At 34.5% G+C, this 20,207-nt stretch overlaps 1 protein-coding gene across 2 annotated transcripts in view; it reads right to left on the bottom strand.

Annotated features, from left to right (window-relative positions):
* wwox (WW domain containing oxidoreductase) overlaps window positions 1-20,207 on the bottom strand; it is a 228,993-nt gene that overhangs the window by 140,140 nt on the left and 68,646 nt on the right. For both annotated transcript variants that reach the window (XM_058767519.1, XM_058767518.1), the window contains exons 7-8: window positions 9,005-9,190; window positions 3,947-4,211 (exon numbers count right to left, since the gene is read on the bottom strand). In XM_058767519.1, the coding sequence (XP_058623502.1) occupies window positions 3,947-4,211; window positions 9,005-9,190 (451 nt within the window). The remainder of the gene's footprint in view (window positions 1-3,946; window positions 4,212-9,004; window positions 9,191-20,207) is intronic.

The following is a 20,207-nucleotide window of genomic DNA, read 5'->3' as shown; positions in this document are numbered from 1 at the left end:
TTCTCAGTAACTGTAACAAATTACAGTTACATTTATTTTGTAATTAAATTACAGAATTCCGTTACATGTACCTACTTACTCCCCAGATTTGTTTAAGTTGGTTATAAATTGTATCTTAAATTGTAAACTAAAGTCCTCAGTGGTGAGTTTAGTCAACGGAATGATGCATTTTATCCCTGCTTCTCGCTGACAGGACGTCAGTATCCCAGGACAGATCAGTACCGTAATCTGCTCAGCACAAGAGACCACTTGATTATTATGAGGAGAAAATGACTCCACTCTTATCAAAGCTAAACACATCTGGAGATCAGCATGGGCCTAATGCACAACTGCAGGCCACGAAGAGAGCAAGAGAGATGCATGGCAGAACATATCTGATGTAGAGATTATAGATGAAAACAGTCGTGAGCGTTAAAGTCAGATATCAGTCCCGCCTCTTTCCCAATGAATTTTTATCAACTCAGCAAAACTGAAAATTATCTACAAATTACAAGATGAGATGATGATATTCAGTTTTATGAATTACACTGCAACATCCTCTGCAGTTTAAAATGCCATCTGCCATCTTATAGTTATTTAGTTTTAATCTCAATGAGTTGATGATAAATCAATTAATTAATTATTATTGTGATGTTTGGTGCCTCTATGCATCAAACTGCTAGGAAACACTAAACTAAATGGAAGTGTCCCACTCAGATGCAATAAAACAGCAAAATAAGAGGTTTTATTCTAGATTTGCGCAGTTATAAATCACCTACAGCTTCTTGGAGAAGACAAAGGCGTTTTACTGAGCTAGGGTGTAATATCGTTCCAGGCTCTTCCTGTCAACATTATGCAGAGCTTTGCAACCTTGAACAATTTCCCAGCATCCCATATGAGACTGCAAGCAATTAAAACGATACCATCTTCATAGCCTCATAACCAATAAATAAAATAACAGCACTGTTTCGTGTTAAGTTCACTAATATTTGAGGGGTTTCAAAAAAGGGATCGAGAGGCACATTAACACCTTAGTAAGAACTGGGGTTTTCCTATCTTAAAGGGATACTCCACCCCAAAATGAAAATTTTGTTATTACACAGGACGTAAACGCCGTGACCTACTCACGTCGAGGCCAGCGTACACCGTAAATGGCGTTTACGTGCTGCGTCATCTGTGGCGTGCTTGCGTCGTGCTCTGCTAGTGAACTCATGAACGTGCTTGCAGGAAGTGTCACGGAGGAGCAGAAAAAGTTGAATAAAGTCAATATTTTGTTGTTTTTTTGGCGCGCAAAAAGTGTTCTCGTCGCATCATAAAATTCAGATTGCACGTCTGATGGCAGATGGACTGCTTTGACGACATCTTTCATACTTTTATGGACCTTGACAGTGCAATTTACTATGCAGTCAATGGGACAGTCACAAGCCTCCCGGTTTTCATTTAAAATATCTTAAATTGTGTTCCGAAGACGAACAAAGCTTTTACGGGTTTGGAACGACATGGAGGTAAGAGATTAATGACAAAATTTTCATTTTGGGGTGGAGTATCCCTTTAAGTGTCATATGCACTGTTTTCAGATTATGAAGAAAATAATTACAATATTGATTAATATTACTACTATTAATAATAATAATAACAATAATAATAATCATAATAATAGCAGCTTAGGATAATTATATAATATAAATAATATAATTATGTATAATATATTTTAGAATATATACACAATAGAAGAAAATGTAACTGGAGAGTATCCATTAGAGATCTATTCAAATAATTGAATATATATTTAAAAAATATTATCGATAAGACATCTAGATCAATTGTAAAAATATAGAGAGAAAATAATTACTATAACAGAAATAATAAACTAATAATGCATACAGATCTAGAAATAATAAAATAAAAATAATGTATATAATAATAATAATGATGATGATAACTTAAATTATAACAGTGAATTTAATTCATTTTTTTTTTTTTTTTATTTATTTATTTGTTTTATTTCATTTTTATACACTTGTAAAAATGTAACCATAGAGTGAAATTTATTAAAAATCAGGAATGATATTATTGGAAAATATGCAAACTTAATCATAATTCATTGCCTTACAAGCACGAAACGAAAAATATCTAAAATGCTGGTTCATCTTTACATGCTCGAAACTATGAAATGTTAAACAAGGTCTCATCAACAGACAAAAAAAAAAAACCTCTCTCAAATGAACAAATCACAGTTCAGAAACAGCAGCAGACTTTCCATGCAGTGAAAAGCCTTGATCCACACCGACGTCCATCAAAAATGACTGACAGCTGGAGAAATGAGCAGTTTTGAGTTACGACTGGGCCGCACGCATAAACTTCTGACATATTCATACCCATCTCTTTAATACATAATCAGCTCGGCTGAAATACTCAACACTACATCAAAACCTGCCTTCAGAGTTTTCAACCAAAATTAAAACAAAGAATACATCAAATGCATTGTGTGGCCTAAAGCATATCAGAAGCGGAAGGAAATGCTTCAGGTGCGAGACAGGCAGATACTTTATGATTTATGAGGATGTTGAATTTTATAGTTTGTCTCTGTAAGTGTATGTGACTCGCCTCTTCGGGCTAAAACGGGAGAGTGTTGCCTACAGGAAGAGCTGCCCGCCTGATTTATGCGGCGCTGGGGTATATGAGCAGCGCTACGGCAGCGTGACACACACACACACACACACACACTCACGCTAACTACAGGCGATTCCTGCTAAAGAACCCAAAAACATGCTAGTGAAACTTTCTTGGACTACAAAAATTCAAGCACCAACCACTGTACCTGAAAAAAGTCACTTGAAATGAGGAAAACAAAATCATATAGGTGAAAGACAAAACATAATAGCTTTGTTCTTCGCTCTAGCAAGCTGGTTCCCACTGAGAAGGCCATTGCAAAAGACAGCATAATTACACTTTAAGATATCTTTGGCCAAATTGTAAGGCAGCATCACATGCATTCATCCAGAAAGGAAATACTAGAGCATTGTGACAAGCTCAGTGGAATGAAATTAAGTCGAGAGAATTATAATTAATTTATTCAATTTATAAATATATTCAATAATTACAGATGCACAATATATAATCGGTACCATATCGGTTATCGGTTATCGTAAAAGTACAAATAACTCAATAACCTTTACCATTGATAAATAACCCCAAAATTGACAGATTTTTCATACTGTACTGTAAAATGTAACTTGCAACATTTAAAACAACTGGATTTTTATTATTTTTTGTTTGTTTGTTATTTTAAGTTTAGTTTTTATTTATTTAGACAAAATAGTATATTATTTTAAAAGCCATTATTATTAAAGCAATTTGGCTATTGGCCATAGCATTAAATAAAAAAATAATAATAATAAATAAATAAACAAATGTATTTGTTTATTGTTATCAGGCAAAATTGTAATATTGCAGCGTCCCTAATAATAATATATTTAATGCAATACCAGAAAATGTCATCAAAAAACACTTAAATTAAAAATGTTTAATTAGAAATGTTCTATTACACCACATAAAAGAACACGTTTTTGCATTTTACTGCGCTGCTTTTCCATTGTTTTCAATGTAAACATGCTCTAGACAAATGCCTTGTGTCTCGCACACGTCGTTCAAAAAATGTGCACATAAAGCTTTTGTGATTCCACTGCACTGCATCTCATGTTTTTAAATTCAAAAACTGCATTTTGTAAACAACAATTCAGTTTGTTGTGTTAGCTTAGCATTAGCAAAGAAACATACTAACATCAAACTCCACTCAAAACAGCTGTATATCATATATGTGTGACGTGTTGTTGATGCCTATGAACACAAGGTATCGGTTGCCATTTCAGTTATGATGCTAAAGTAGCTGCTTAAAAACAAAGCCCATGAACATACTCAACCATCGCACTGAATCAAGTGAAAGAGGGAAATCTCTTGCTCTTACCATTGACTTGGAGAAGGGTCGTGCGAAGGTGAAGAGGAGGGTCATGAGCCACCAGCTGCGGTGGATGGAGGTGTACATCATGTTCCCAGGATGCAGTGCGTTACAGGTGACGCCGTGGGGTGACATGCGGCGGTGCAGCTCGCTGGAGAAGAGGATGTTGCAGAGTTTGGCACGGTTGTAGGCCAGCATGGACCAGTACTCCTTCTGCGGAGGTGAAAGCAGGCTCAGCTCCACCTTCCCACACGAGTCCACCAGATCTGTGAACCTTCACAAACAACAACGAGCAACTCGTATTAAAATCAAAATTGAAGACACACTTAAAGATATTTTGAGAAATGTCTCTTTTTTGTGTGTGTGTGTTTTAATTTGTGTCTTGTGTGTGGTTTGTTGTTTATATCTTGTGTTTTGTTTTGGTTTTTAATATTATTTATGGTTTTCTGTGATTTTTGTGGGGGTGGGGGTTGTGTTGGTGTTTTGTTTTGTGTTGTTTTATATGTTTTGTTTGGTTTGTATTTATGTTTTGTGTTATTTTTTATTTATTTATTGTTTTGTTATTTGTGTGTTGGTTTTATGTTTTGTGTTGATTATTATTTTATTTTGTGTTGGTTTTTACATTTTGTTTTCTATTGGTATTGGGTCCCACTTTATATTAGGTGGCCTTAACTACCATGTACTTACATTTAAATTAATCATTTGATACAATGCACTTATTGTGTACATACATGTTTTTACATTGTACTAATATTGTTAATAATACCTTTATGTAATCACATCTGCAATTCATTTCTGTAATTACATTTATAATTACACTGTTAACCCATCCCTTACACCTTAACCCACCCTTAAACCTACCCATACACCAAACCTGCCCCTAACCTACCCATATCCCTCCTCAATAGCAGCAGAAGTGTTCTGCAATACAATATGAACACAATAAGTACATTATACTTATTTTTTGATGTAAGTACATAGTAATTAAGGCCACCTAATATAAAGTGTGACCTGGTATTGTGTTTTGCTCTTTGTTTTGTGTTTGTTTTTATGTTTTGTGTTGTTTTTTTTTTTTTCTTTTTTTTCTTTTTTTCTCTGCAGGCATTTTGTTTGGTTTTGTGTCAGTTTTATTTTTTTATTTTTTATTTTTTTATTTTGTGCCTTGCTTGGCATCTAGTTTGGTGTCTTTGTTTTTGGTTTCCAACACTCTTTAAAATCTACTTTTATGTTCACAGAAGAAAGTAAGTCACACAGGTTTGGAATTTGGAAGGTAAATAAATGATAACAGAACTTTCATTTTGGGATGAACACTCGCTTTAAAGGGTTAGTTCGCCCATTTAAGACATGAAGTTGTATGCAATCCTTACCAGCACTATAGTGCATACACACTGACCCACCCTTTAGTCACCTCCCTGGTCAGAGTTCTGGCCGCTGGAAGTTTTTCAAGATAGTACTCCCGGTTAGTTTCCGGGGCCTCAAAACTGTGCGTTTTTACGTGAAAAAATTATTTGCGTTTCAAAGCTTGAATAATTTACATCACAAAAAACACGCCTGACAAAATTCATACCTCAGTTTTAATCGGCACTATTTTCTTTCCATTTCTATCAATCCGCGCTGCTGTCAACGTCAACAGTGCACACGTTCAGATCAGCTGTTGATAGCGCGACTCGCTGACAACATGTCTGACTACGAAACTTCTGATGACGAAACCAATTTTAGCACAATGTCAGACGGAACAGATGATGATGAAAGTAATTTTCAGCTTGTTTACCGTACAGTTTAGACATTGGATCATAAAGTTAGTAAATAGAGCTTACCCGTGGTACTGGTACAGCAAAACTCTTTAAAATCATTTTTTTTCTTTTTCCTCCTTGGTTGGGGATGTAATCGTCTTCGCTGAAGTGAGCACTGCACACACGGAAATCCTTGATTCTCGATATTTTAGCTCCTGCAGAGTAGCCGATGGCAATCAGCCAAAGCTGTCTCGTAGCTATATCCGAAACTGGAAAACGATGGAATCTGAACGGTGATCCCGGCACATTCTTGTGGTCACAGCCTGGGAATTTACAAGTTCGCACCATTGTTCATTTTCTACTTTTTATGTCGTTGTCATTCGATTGTGTAAACACTATGGAACAGCTGATCTGAGCGTGCGCACTGTTGGCGTTGACAGCAGCGGATTGATAGAAATGGAAAGAAAATAGTGCCGATTAAAACTGAGGTATGAATTTTGTCAGGCGTGTTTTTGTGATGTAAATTAATCAAGCTTTGAAACGCATAAATAATTTTTTCACGTAAAACGCACAGTTTTGAGGCCCGGAAACTAACCGGGAGTACTATCTTGAAAAACTTCCAGCGGCCAGAACTCTGACCAGGGAGGTGACTAAAGGGTGGGTCAGTGTGTATGCACTATAGTGCTGGTAAGGATTGCATACAACTTCATGTCTTAAATGGGCGAACTAACCCTTTAAAGACAGTAAATAGTAAATTTTGAACAAAGGGACAAAATTGATTTCTCACGAACTACAGTCTAACTAAAGTCTCAAGTCTGAGTTTAAAAGGCAGGAATAACCTCCAGAATGCCGATGGAGAAATGAACTAAATGAGCTTTGGCAGGCCAGGTCTGACTTAATGCAAATCAAAGCTACGACATGATGTTCTTTAATTGGCTCTGACTAAGCTGTTAAACACCAGATGTTTGACAAGGCCCCTGAACACAAGACGTTGTATTTTCTCAATGTGTCCTTGTGTGTGTGTAAACAGTCCCAAGAAACTGCAGTGAAATGAACGGTCCCTCCCCTAGTGCGGACCAGAGCCCGCAATCACATTCAACATTTACCTCTTAATTATGCACTTTACATAACAACCAATCAAAACGTCACGTTCGCTGTATGACAAGCTCAGTGCGGCCCATGTTGCTGTTTGACACGTTACATCTCTGCTCGAGTAAACAACAACATCTGTGGGCATCGCAACGGTACAAATACTAAAGGTGTGAACTGTGGGAGTGGGAAACTAGTTAAAGAAATAGTTCACCAAAAAAATGAACATTTTGATATCATTCCTGTTTCCAAACCCAGTATGAAATCAACACTTTTTTCCCCAAAGAATGAAATTAGGTCTATCAAGCTCAATAAATCAATAAATAAAACTATTATAAAAGTGGTCCATTTTTAGATAAAAATTATCCATTATTCACTAAAAGTTTTCCCTTATTGTCGCTTGTGTATGCACACATTCTAACTTTACACATAAAAACCAATAACATTTGGCATCAATTATGTTAAACCTTTAACAATATGGCAAGTTTGAATATGAGACAATTTTCTTTATATTTAAAAAAATTTATTTTATTTTATTTTATATATTATTTTATTTTATATTTTATTTTATATTTTATTTTTTATTTTTCATTTTATTTTTATTTTATTTTATTTTATTTTATTTTTTATTTTTATTTTTTTTATTTTATTTTTATTTTATTTTATTTTTTATTTTATTTTTTTTATTCTATTTCATTTTATTTTATTTTATTTAAGTGGTCCAGCTAACTGTGCACTGTTTTCAGATGAAACAGGTGAAAATTTAAGTCATTATTCACTATGGAGCAAAAAAAAAAACATTTGGGGATATTCATGTGGCTATTCTACATTGGTGCATTCAAAGGGGAGAAACACAATGATAATTTTGGTAATTGCAACAATGATAACAAAAAGCTTCATGCAAAATATTTATGTATGTATGTATGTATGTATGTATTTCAATATACTACATCCCCATTCAATTTCAAGTGCTGTGTGACACTGAACACTGTTTAAAACTCCTTTTATGTTCCAGTGAAGAATGAAAATCAGGTTTGGAATGACATGAATGCAAGTAAATAATGACAGAATGTTTTTTTTAGTAGTATCTTTGGCTGAGCTATCCATGTTGAGCCGTTATATATCCATCCCCACTATTCCTCCGCACATGTTGACTTTGTCATCACCTCACGGCCGGGATAATCCATACGGTCTTCCCAGCAGAGGCATTCTGGGGCGGAAATAGTCTATTTTCAGAGCAGAGGTATGAAAAGGTCAGGTCAGGCTGGTATTTAATGACTGCAGTATCCTGCTTTAAAGAGACTGAAGTATAAAGGCGTGAATCTGGTGTGAGTTTTCAGAGGTGAGTTTCCTGTCCACGCTATCAGTGTCCTCTTGTTTGGAGTCGGGAGGCAAATGCCAGCACCTATCGGTCCTGTCACTTAAGCCCCAGTGCTACAGCGCAGATAAACGTCCCCATTGACTCCATTTTACTCTTCCACCCTCAATTTCCCCAACCCCTCATTCTTTCCCTCCCTCTCCGAGCCGCTTTCCGTCGCTCGCACGGCCGTGTCAAGGTTTAACGGCTCTTGCGGCTTTGGGAAATATAATCTCTTCCTGGGTCAGAGGTCAGACTGGGAGCTCAAAAGGCCACATATTAAAGGCGGTGGAAGTGATAGAGATGAGGAGGTAAGGATCAAAAATTATCAGGAGTAGCAGAGAAAGATAATAAAAAGAAGAAAGGAAATAAACTGTAAAAGTTAAATGGAGGAGTTACTGCGATAACAAGTAAGTGATTTTACTGTTGGCCAGAGCAAATTGAGATTTTGTTCCCTCAATGACACAAGGGGCTTGTTAATCTAATGGACCCTCACGCTCTCAGAGCCGAAAATGTTCTTCAAGGCACTTTCATTTAATAATCATGTTACAGAAACAGTAGGCCCCAAATATTAGCTCACTCTTTTTTTTTTTTTGCATACTATCTGTACTGCATACAGTATACACACGTTTTTTTCCACTGCGATGAATCTGAGAACAGAAGTGGCCCATTTTTCAACCAGGATATCAAGGTTTAGCTGGTTAATATGGTCTATTTAGCATGTGCTGACAGATATTGTACACTACCCAACACAAAATCATAAATCAATCTGGAGACGTGAGTGACAGAGACTGTTGGTGAAGCGACAACTGAGAGTAAATGGATGATTTTACATGCATGCATCAGAGATGAAATGAGGGAATGATGGGAAATATTTAAAAGTCTCACCTGTGAGACTCTGAGGAAACCACCACCACCCGAGCCGGAGCGGAGAGCCGCAGGACGTCCTGCAGCAGCTGAACCAAGTGGAAATGGCCAAGATGACAGATCTGAAAGGTGGTTTCCAGCCCGTCCTCCGTTAAATTCCAGGGCTGCGTGCAAACCGCTGCATTACACACCAGGATGTGCAACGGCCTTCAGAGAGAAAAAAAATAGAGAGAGATTGAATGAAAATAACACATTCATGCCAAAAACAAAAAAGCAAAGGCAAAAAAAACACCACAATACAAAACAAAAACAAAAATTATAAAACCAAACCAGAGGCATAATAAAACAAAAACCAAACCCAACCAAAAATTAAACAAATACAAATCAAAAATAAAACAAATCAAATCACAGCCACAAAAAAAAAACTAAAAACCCAAAACAAATAAAACCAAAATTCATAAAACCAAACAAACCAACAAAACAAACCCATGAAAACAAAGAAAAACAAACAAAACTCATAAAAACTAAACCAAAACAAAAAACCAAACCAAAACCACAAGCCAAACCAAGACAAAACTAAAACCATAAAATCCAAAACAAACCATAAAACAAGACGAAAACATATCAAACCAAAACCCATAAAGCCAAACAAAATCATAAAATCCAAAACAAACCATAACACAAAACCAAAACAAAAAAAAACAACAAACACAAAGCAAAAACCAAAACAAATCAAAACCCATAAAACCGAAAACCACAAAAACAAAACAAACCTATAAAAACAAAAACCAAACAAAACAAAATCAAGCAAATCAAACCCATAAAAACAAAAAACAAAACAAAACATAGCAATTCAAAACCCTTAAAACAAATTGTGCTAAATTAGGGATTCATGGAATTTTAAAAACACACGAACACATTCTTTCAAGTTTATTCCAAGGTCATTCTGGGCAGATGGACGTTCATCCATCGGCGTGAGAAAGGACGGAGATTTCTGGAAAGTCCAGGCAAGATCTTTTCTTTGACAGAGTCGCTCCAGTGGTCCTGAAACCACGGCCATACAGCAGAATAATCTGAATCCACCCCACCAATTTTTAATTTCTTCCATTAGAATTAATTACGAAGCCCACAGGCAATTTGTGTACTCCATATTTAATACTGCCTGCACTATTAATTAAAAACTGGTTGCTGGAAAATTAATGGAGGAATTGTTATGCCCCTGTTTTAATGAGTCTTCTCTATGACATTAAAAAAAGTACACTTCACATTTCCCTTCAGGTTCTATGTGGAAAGACGCGTGCATCAGTGGAAAGGCACATGTGGATCATAGGAAATGTGAAGAGGCCATGGTTACACATGTGCTTCCATTAGAAACACACGGCGAAACAAACACCGAACAGCACATGTTCTAGTTACAACTTTAACTAGGACCTTTAGAACCAAAGACCAAGCACAACAGTTTCTATGAACTGCAGAAGTTCTTGTGCCTGATTATTGTACAGCATGACATGGAAATAAGAGTTATCACTCTTACAGTTTTATTTATAATATAATATAATATAATATAATATAATATAATATAATATAATATAATATAATATAATATAATATAATATAATATAATATAATATAATATAATTAAAAGTGAATATGTATTTTATAATATTTAATATAATTAAACCTATTCAATGTTTTTAAATACTAAAAATAATGATGATAATTTTAAGTTTGTTCAAAGTATTATTTTGTTTATTAAATTAGTGTTTTAATGTAATTTGTAATGTAATTAAAATAAATATAACATAATATGGTATAATATAATATAAATAGTAAAAACATGAAATAAATAGTTAAAATAAAGTATATTTAATAATGTTTCATATTTAAAGCTATCAAATAGATTTATAATATATTTTAATATATTTAAAATATATTTAAAATATATGTTAGCTTTTTAGCTTTAGGTGTTTATAATAATATAATATATTTAATAATTTTTAACATGTTTAAAGCTATTCAATGTTTTTTTTTTTTCCTTCTAAATACCACACAATATTTTCAGGTTTGTTCAAAGTATTATTTTGTTTAGTAAATTAAAGTTTTGAATTTAATTAACAATGTTTAATTATTAATATAATAGAATAAATATAATATAATATGGATACAAATAGTAAAACAAGAAATACATAATTAAAATAATGTATATTTCGTAATATTTCAAATGTAATATATTTCAAATGTAAAATAAATATTCAATATATTTTAATATTTAAAATATATTTTAACTTTTTAGTTTTACGTGTTTAATATAATATATAATATAATAAAATATGTAATGTAATATGATATAATACAATACAATATAATATAATACTAGAAATATACAATACAAATAAATACAGTTTAATATTTAAAATGTTTAAAACTATTCAACTTTTTTTGTACCCTTAGTTAGTTTCTTTAAAAAGTATTATTTTGTTTAATAAATAAAAGTGTTTCTTTTTCTTTTCTTTTTTTTCTTTTTAATGTCTTTCTATTGCAAGACTGTGGAGAGAGACTTGAAAATATGTGGGAAATGGTTTCTTGAGAAAACAGGTAATCATCAGCAGTTCTACTGCAAGCAATTCTAGTGTAAATCATCTAAATTAAAAGGTTCTGAAAGTGTGTATGTGTGGGCCGATCCAATAACAGGTTAAACTGCAAATGGACCAAATGCAAAGAAAATCACTCAAGTGCCTGATCAGATCAGGCAAATATCATCTCTCTCAATAAAACACACCCGGGTGCTCAGCTCAGACGCCCAAAGGGCAACAAGATGCCTCGAGACCCAAGAGAGCAGTTCAGCTCCCGCTGGAGAACACGACTCTCTGGAAACCTCTACGGAGGAAACAGATCTGCTCTCCACCTCTGACTGACAACCTCACAGTCATGGGCACAGAGTCTGGCACACACACAAACACACGCACGCACGCGCACACACACACACACACACACGCACGCACGCATGCACACACACACACACACACACATACACACACACACACAGATCTCTCTGGGACTTAATGAAGCGTGGAGTCAAAAAGAGGGAGTGATTGTACCTGCGAGAGAACACCATTAAACTTTATGACTTTCACGCTTGTGTTTGAAACCGTGTAATGGAAGAGGAACATGTCTGTGATCGCTGGTGAGCGGCAGATAACGCATCCCATGGGCTCCGCGAGACTCTGATATCATCCCGAAAACCAGGAACCCCCTACACTCCTGCCGCTCCTTAACATCACAGTCAACATTTGCTTCAACAAACCAAATTACTGTGCTGTTCAGACTATGACGGATTCTGGTTGCTTTGATTTGAACCACCAGCTGAGAACCACTGCTTTAACAGACATAAAAGATTCATTAAAGTGTGCAATTACAGTTCTATTTCACCTGCAGATAGATAGATAGATAGATAGATAGATAGATAGATAGATAGATAGATAGATAGATAGATAGATAGATAGATAGATAGATAGATAGATAGATAGATAGATAGATAGATAGATAGATAGATAGATAAAAAAACTAAACAAAAATGAATCAAAAATAAACCAAATCTAATCAAACCAAAACCACAAACAAAACAAAAACCATAAAGCCAAACAAAACTAAAACCATAAAATTCAAAACAATACATAAAACAAAAACACAAAACAAAACCAATATCACAAAACAAAACAAAATAAAAAACAAACTTATAAAAAACAAAATAAAAACCAAACAAATCCCCAACCAATACCACAAAAGAGAAACCAAAACAAACCCATAAAACACACACACACAAGCAAAACAAAAGCAAAAACCAAACTAAAATCCAACCAACACCCATAAAACCAAACACAACCATAAATAAAAAAAAAACAAAAAGAGAAACGGTAACACTTTACAATAAGGTGTCATTTGTTAACATTAGTTAATGTGTTAACTAACATGAACGAACTATGATCAACACATTTATTACAGTATTTATTAATCTTTGTTAATGTTAGTTAATAAAAATACAGTTGTTCATTGTTTATTCATGTTAGTTCACAGTGCATTAACTAATGTTAACAAACACAACTTGTGATTTTAATAATGCATTAGTAAATGCTGAAATTAACATGAACTAAGATTAATAAATGCTGTAGAAGTATTGTTCATTCTTAGTTCATGTTAACTAATGTAGTTAACTAATGTTAAGTAATGAACCTTATTGTAAAGTGTTACCAGAAAAACATTAAAAAAGTAGAAAATAATCACTGTATTCACATTGGTTACAAATGGTTATCCGATTTTTAATAAGTAATAAAAAATTTAATTAAATAAAAATAATAATAATTTTCTTACAATTTTAATTCATATGTAAGTGTTTTCAACATTATTTTCAAAAGTTAAGATTCTTTAAAAATGTTAAATAAAATTATATAAATGTCATTGTATAATAACTTGGCAACTAACTGAAATGCATTTAAGCACTGAAATTACCAATTGGTAAATAAATAAATAAAACTAATACTACAACATCAAAATAATAAAAAAAATGATTATCAATAAAATGTATATTTGTATATAAATAACACAAAAATAGCACTGAGCTGAACTGACCACGCCATATCATAAAAAGGTCTGATATCTCATAATTTCCCATAATTCAAATTTTTTTTCTTGAATATGACATCAGGAAAGTTGCACCACCCTGACACCAAAAATATCAATTAAAAACATAAGTCCATTCAAGGGACCATATTAATTTAAATATGTCAAAATAAATAAATAAACATGTTAGTGTCTCTTTGATATTGGACGAGTAAAAGCCAAGGGTCAATTACCAATAAACCACATAATAACCACCCAGAGAAGAAAAAACAAAACAAAACAAAAAAACACCTAGCAACCTCTGCCGTTGAAAGTGGCCCCTGATGATGCAATGGAGGTGTTTTAAGATATCGTACACCACAATAGTCTTCATTTGAAAGAAACAGAGACGATTTCTTAAACAAAATCTCTCTCACCTAAAATTTAATTTCTCTGGTCGATTTGGAAACGGCTCTCAGTGGGAAGAAGCGTTGTTGTTTGCATGCTAATCCTGCTGTTGTGTCGTATGATTTAACAACTCGCAGCGCTCGCTCTGAGCCGCCCCCCGCCGGCCGTGTCTTCATAAGCAAAAAGCTAACAAATGGTTTTAATAGCTTAGCCCACATAATGTAAAAACTCCCTTTAAACTTATTAATGCGATCAGGGGGGTCTTCCGCAAATGTGCAATTTACGTGTCGGGGCGGTAACGACCGGACGGGGAGGAATAACGCTCCATACTTACTTTAAAGAACCCCCAGGGCACGACCTTTGACCTCAGAATAATCTCTGCCCATAAAAGAATGATTGCTTTTGTCTCCCTTCACTCTGACCGGCCGTCATTAAGGGGCCGCGTTTATGGGCCTCCGAGAAAATGTGGGGCTAACAGAAAGATGCTTTAAAATAGACAGACACACATAAACAGACGGCACCCACAAGCATGCGGCCGTTACTAAAGCCACGTGTCTGTAGAGGAAAGATTTTATAGGCAACGAGATGTTAAAAATAAACGACGCACACCTATGGACCGCTTTGCTATGAAGGCTTTTTTTTTCCCTCACTACAATCAACATCAACATTTATTGGCCAGGTATGCATAACATACAAGGAATTTTCTGCCACTATGAGGCATCACACACACAACATAAAAAAATAAATTAAATTAAAAAAACGTACAATTTTACGCAATGGGTTTCTAATAAGTTAGAAAAAAGCTTCATTAGATATGTCAATATCGGTCATCCACACTTAAGTATTGGGACCAATTCTCACTTTTAACTAGTTACTTATTAGCATGCATATTATTAACATATTGGCTGTTTATTAGTACTAATAAAGCACATATTCTGCATGACCATATTCTACACCCCTAATCCTACACTGTAAAACTAATTCCGTAAAATCTACGGTAAAAAAAACGGCAGCTGTGGTTGAAAAATACGGTAACAACATTTTAGGTTTTAACTTAAATTTATAGTTAAATACCGTAATTTCATTAACTGATATAATGTTAATATACCAACCTATTGAAGTACTGAAATCTGTTTTGTACCTTTGAAATACACTGATAACCACCAAATGCAGGTGGTGATGAGAAAGTCACATGATGAACCAAAGCCCATCACAAGCAGCTTTTAAATAATAACATATATAGAAGGTGCACAGTGTTGTTAACACAAGCACTAAACACCATCATGGTGAGACTCATTAAACTGAAATATGCAATAAACACAACATTAGGTGTAACATACAACCCTAATAAAAATAACTGATAAGAAAAAACTAAGAAGAAACAGTTATTTAAAAGAAAAAACATCAAATTCAAACAAAATTTGAAATGCAACGCAGGGAATTCTGGGAATGTCAGTTTACAGGTTTTTCCCTGTAAATTTTACAGGAACTTACTTTTATCCATTTAACAGGTTTTTTACCATTAAAATCACGATCATTTTTTACAGTGTACCCAATACATAAACTTCACAACTACCTTACTATTAATAAGCAGCAAATCAAGAGTTTATTCAGGCAAAAGTCGTAGATAATGGTTTGTTAATAGCGAGAATTGGACCTTAAAATAAAGTGTGACCGCCTGTTTTTTAAATTAAAAGAGCTCTACTATTAGCACTGTACGTATTATTTTATTTGTACGAAATAATGCCGATTGGACAGTTAGAACTCAATACGAGCTGCGCAAAAGCTCAAACTAGTTTTTGTCATTTTTTGTGCAAAATGGTTCAGCCAAGTGCAACTTTTGACGTTCTTTATAAAGAAGACAACAGAAGACATGATATTTTCATTGATTCGAGTTTAAAGACCTTCCCTGACATAACATTATTGAGAGATCACATTATGGAGTATGTCACTCAGTACGTTTACATGGACAACAATATTCAGATTTTAACACGATTAAGACAATACTCTGATTAAAAATCTACCACGTAAACAGAGATTTTTGATTTCCTTAATCTGAATTTCCTTAAAGTCATACTCGAAGTAAACAAATCGAATTAAGAAATGTGGACTATTCCTATTTTAGTCGCATTATCGAAAAGCAGTATAGACATGTAAACACCTTAAATCACATTATTACCATCGTGTAGGACTTTTCGCCGCATTTTGCCACATGATACACACACGGCAGCGATCAACCGTTTGACGGCAAACAAAAGAGCATGGCTTCAACAACGCCTTCAACTGTTTGCACGTATAACATAAATAATTAACTGCACTTGAAGCTTTTGTCAAATTAAAAATTAAACAACCAAACCTGTGTATGGCATCATAACGAAGACCAACTGTATGTTGATGCATGAAATTCTGGAGGGGACGTCGGATGGCGTTGCGTGGGGACATAATGTAAAGCCCGGTTCAGACTACACAATTGTTTTGTTGTTGGTTACGACAGTCACTGTGCCAGATTACACGATTCTGACTCCTAAAAATCGTGTACGTATGCAACGTATGTACGCGAATACATTGTTTACGTTGTTTATGCTTTGATCCGAAAGTAAACAATGTATCCGCGTACATACGTTGTTTACGTATGTGATACTCTCCAAAATGACGCTACAGAGTGGCGCAGAGGAGACAAATTGTTGAATAAAGTCATTATTTTTGTTTTCTTTGCGCACAAAAAGTATTCTCGTAGCTTCGTAAAATTACGGTTGAACCACTGATGTCACATGGATTATTTTAAAGACGTCTTTGCTACGTTTCTGGACCTTGATGCTGTTACGATCCTTGCTGTCTATGCAGGGTCAGAAAGCTCTAGGAATTCATCAAAAATATCTTAATGTGTGTTCAGAAGATGAACGAAGGGAACGACGTGAGGGTGAGTAATTAATGACAGGGAATTGTTGGGTGAACTATCCCTTTAATCATAATATTGTATTATTCAGAATAGGGTAAATAATTAGATTACTGATGAAGGATCCTTAGATCCTCACGTGCAAATTGTGTGTGTTGTGTTTTAATTTTCATGTTTTTTAATTCATTTATAATAATTTATTCACATAATCATTTTATAATCATTAGTCATTCATATTATTTGATTATTTTTATCATTTGATTATTTTTAATATTTATCATCAAGTATCAAGTTTATTCATTTATTATGTTTATTTATTTATTCATTCAGTCATTAATTTATTATGTTTCTATATTTCATATTTCGTATTAATTTTCCTTGCTTATGCATTTTCATTGTTGTTCAATCTCATGCTTGTGGGGTTTCATGAACCGTTTTGTCTGTATGAATAAGAAATAGATAAGGGGGAATATGTTTATGGAAACCCAAGGTTTATGGGATGTTGCTGTGAAGCAGTTTTGGTATAACAGTACATGTTCAATTTGTGCTGGTCAGATGAAGTTTGAACAATGAGACAAGTGCAACTAAGATTGTTCAATAAACTCTGCTTCTCCTGCTTCTACTCTTCTCTGGCTTTTCTCGGTCAACTTCTTGACTGACAGAAGACTGTTAAACACCCATTTTGGGTATCAACAGCTCTGCTGACTTCTGTTACTGGACAAACTGATATTTTCTGACGGGATCTGGCGTCCGGGCCTGGATCCTAATTATTATCTGGTCTGGAGACCCGATCTAACATGGACATCCATGTAAACATACCCACTGACTACGTTTACATGGACATCAGTAATCTAATTATTTGCCTTATTCTAAATAATACAATCCACAAAACATTAATTGAGTGTATGATTTTTTTTTTTTTTTCAGTTTAAGTACTGCATTGTTAGCTTAGCAATACATTATTACTGCAATAAAGCATGTGTTTTACCGTAGTGAACTTGACTGAAATAAGTATGCAGACTTTTCTCAGGGACTGAAACAAAAATGGCATATAACTAGTTTTGGTGAGAACATTTGCCGGCATATTTTTGTAGCATATCTGTGTCACTTTATTGCATTGCTCTTGGTTTGAATACCTTGAGTCAGGAATTTGTCCACAAGCAATCAATACACAGCGAACGCTTGGTGAAATTAAACATCATAGGCGATCAACTTCACTTCACAGCGTATGTCGTGTGACTGAGTTAATTAAACACTACAAAAACCTGATGAGAACAAAGGAATGATAAGTACATGGAAATATGTTTCCTGTGCCTACCTGAACATACTGAGGGCGAAGAACAAAGAGAACAGGAGTGAGAGGAGAAAGAAAATAAATGAGGGAGCGGGCAAGGTAAGATGGGGGTTTACAAACGGCTACAAAAGAAAAGACAGGCTACAGAAAAATGGCAAAAGCAGCTGTGATTGAATTAAGCACCAATGGCAGTAATTGGTAATGTGTGCGTGCGTGCTAGCGGTGCCTGCAGACATCTCGACGGAAACAGAAACAGGGAGGCGTGGCGTGGACTCACCAGCTGCCTGCTGCCATTCACACCTGAGCACCTCTCCATTCTGATGAGAATTAATCTACTCCACCTCCTCTGGGACTCACGCTCACACACACACAGCCTGGGAATAGCTAATGAAGAAATACAACCTTGGCAAGGGAGAGAGAGGATATTCATTCATTCATTCATTCACTCACTCGCTCGCTCAAGTATGATCACGGTGGTCCGGGTTACATGAGCATGAGGTGTGAATGAAAGAGCACAGTGTAGCAGATGAGGTCATTCAAAAGGTCAAATCCCACTTCGAAAACACATATCTGTAGCATTCAAATAAAGCCCAAGACCTTAGATTTGTTTTAGCCAATCAACTGCGAGTTAAATGTCATGTGACTAACAGAAAAGCTAAATAAGACTAAACAAAACGGAACAGAACAAAGAAACAAAACAAAGCAAACAAAAAAACTGAATGCAAATTAAAACAGCAAAAACAAAACAAGTAAAGTAGGGATGCACCAAATGAAAATTCTGGGCCAAAACTAAAACCGAAAATACTGGATGCACTTGGCGGAAAATGCTTTGTAATAATTATTCATTATAATATAAAGTGATTTTGTAAGATTTTTAATTTAACAATTTTAAATTATACTGAATTAGAAAAACAAAAAAACACTGCCTGAACACAGCTGTGCGCCACATCACATTTTTCTCTTTTGGCCCAAAATCTCTTTTGATAATTTTCAGCGGCTGAATTTCGGTGCCTCCCTAAAGGAAAGCTAAAAAAAAAAAAAAAATGCGACAAGCAAAAAACACGACAAACAACTAAAGACAGCACTCATACATGTAAACCAAACAAATAAATAAATAAAACAAATGTAACAAAAACAGAATGCAAATCTAAACAACAAAAAAATATATATCAGAACGCAAAGTAAAGCTAAAGAAAATAAAAACAAACAAAAAAACAAGCAAATCAAAACATAACAAAAAACTAAACAGCAGAACTAATTACTTTGGAGAAGAAGGAAAATTACATCCTGAAACCAAAAGTACCACAGTTATGTGTAGGATCCCAAACCATTCACTAGCGACTATCTTAAGGACACACAGGGAAGAATACAAGTCCATAAATTCCATGGAAATTTTTCTAAAGTCCAGTTTGGTTCAAAGAATTAGGAAGAAAGTCCTTTCACCATCTAGTCCAGTGTTTGAACCAATCCCCACACTAACTATGGGTCAATGGGCCAAATAAATGCTTTGGGTCTCAAACTAATAGGCTAATCTCTCCCTTTCTCTCTCTCCCTTTATTAAAGGCTAACAGCTTCCATTAAGAGCTGATCAGCCCAGATGTGTTTGGAAGGCTGAGGCAGAGACATGGGAAAGATCTGCACAAGCTTGAACTGTCATTTAAACCAACAAGCAATGACAGACAAGGAAAACGTACAGTAGATGCTTGCACGTGCGCGCAACACACACACAGAGAATGCAAAGCAAAACAAAAAAGCAAATCAAACCAAAGCAAAAACCACAAAAAGCAAAACAAAACAATACAACAAAAACAGAGCAAAAAAGAACAGAACAAAAACAGAGCAAAAAATAAAAATAAATAAATAAAAAACAACAAAACAAAAAGCTAAACAAAAATATAGAACAAAGCATAACAAACAAAGCAAAAACCACAAAAAGCAAAGCAAAGCAAAACAAAAAAAGCATAACAAGACAAAAAAAAACAGCAAAAAGTATAAAAACCAGAATGCAAAAGAAAAATCAAAACAAGACA

The sequence above is a fragment of the Onychostoma macrolepis genome, chromosome 25, assembly GCF_012432095.1.
Source record: "Onychostoma macrolepis isolate SWU-2019 chromosome 25, ASM1243209v1, whole genome shotgun sequence".
Lineage (NCBI taxonomy): Eukaryota > Metazoa > Chordata > Actinopteri > Cypriniformes > Cyprinidae > Onychostoma > Onychostoma macrolepis.
The sequence above is the reverse complement of the archived record's forward strand: the minus strand, read 5'-3'. Positions and strand labels throughout refer to the sequence as shown.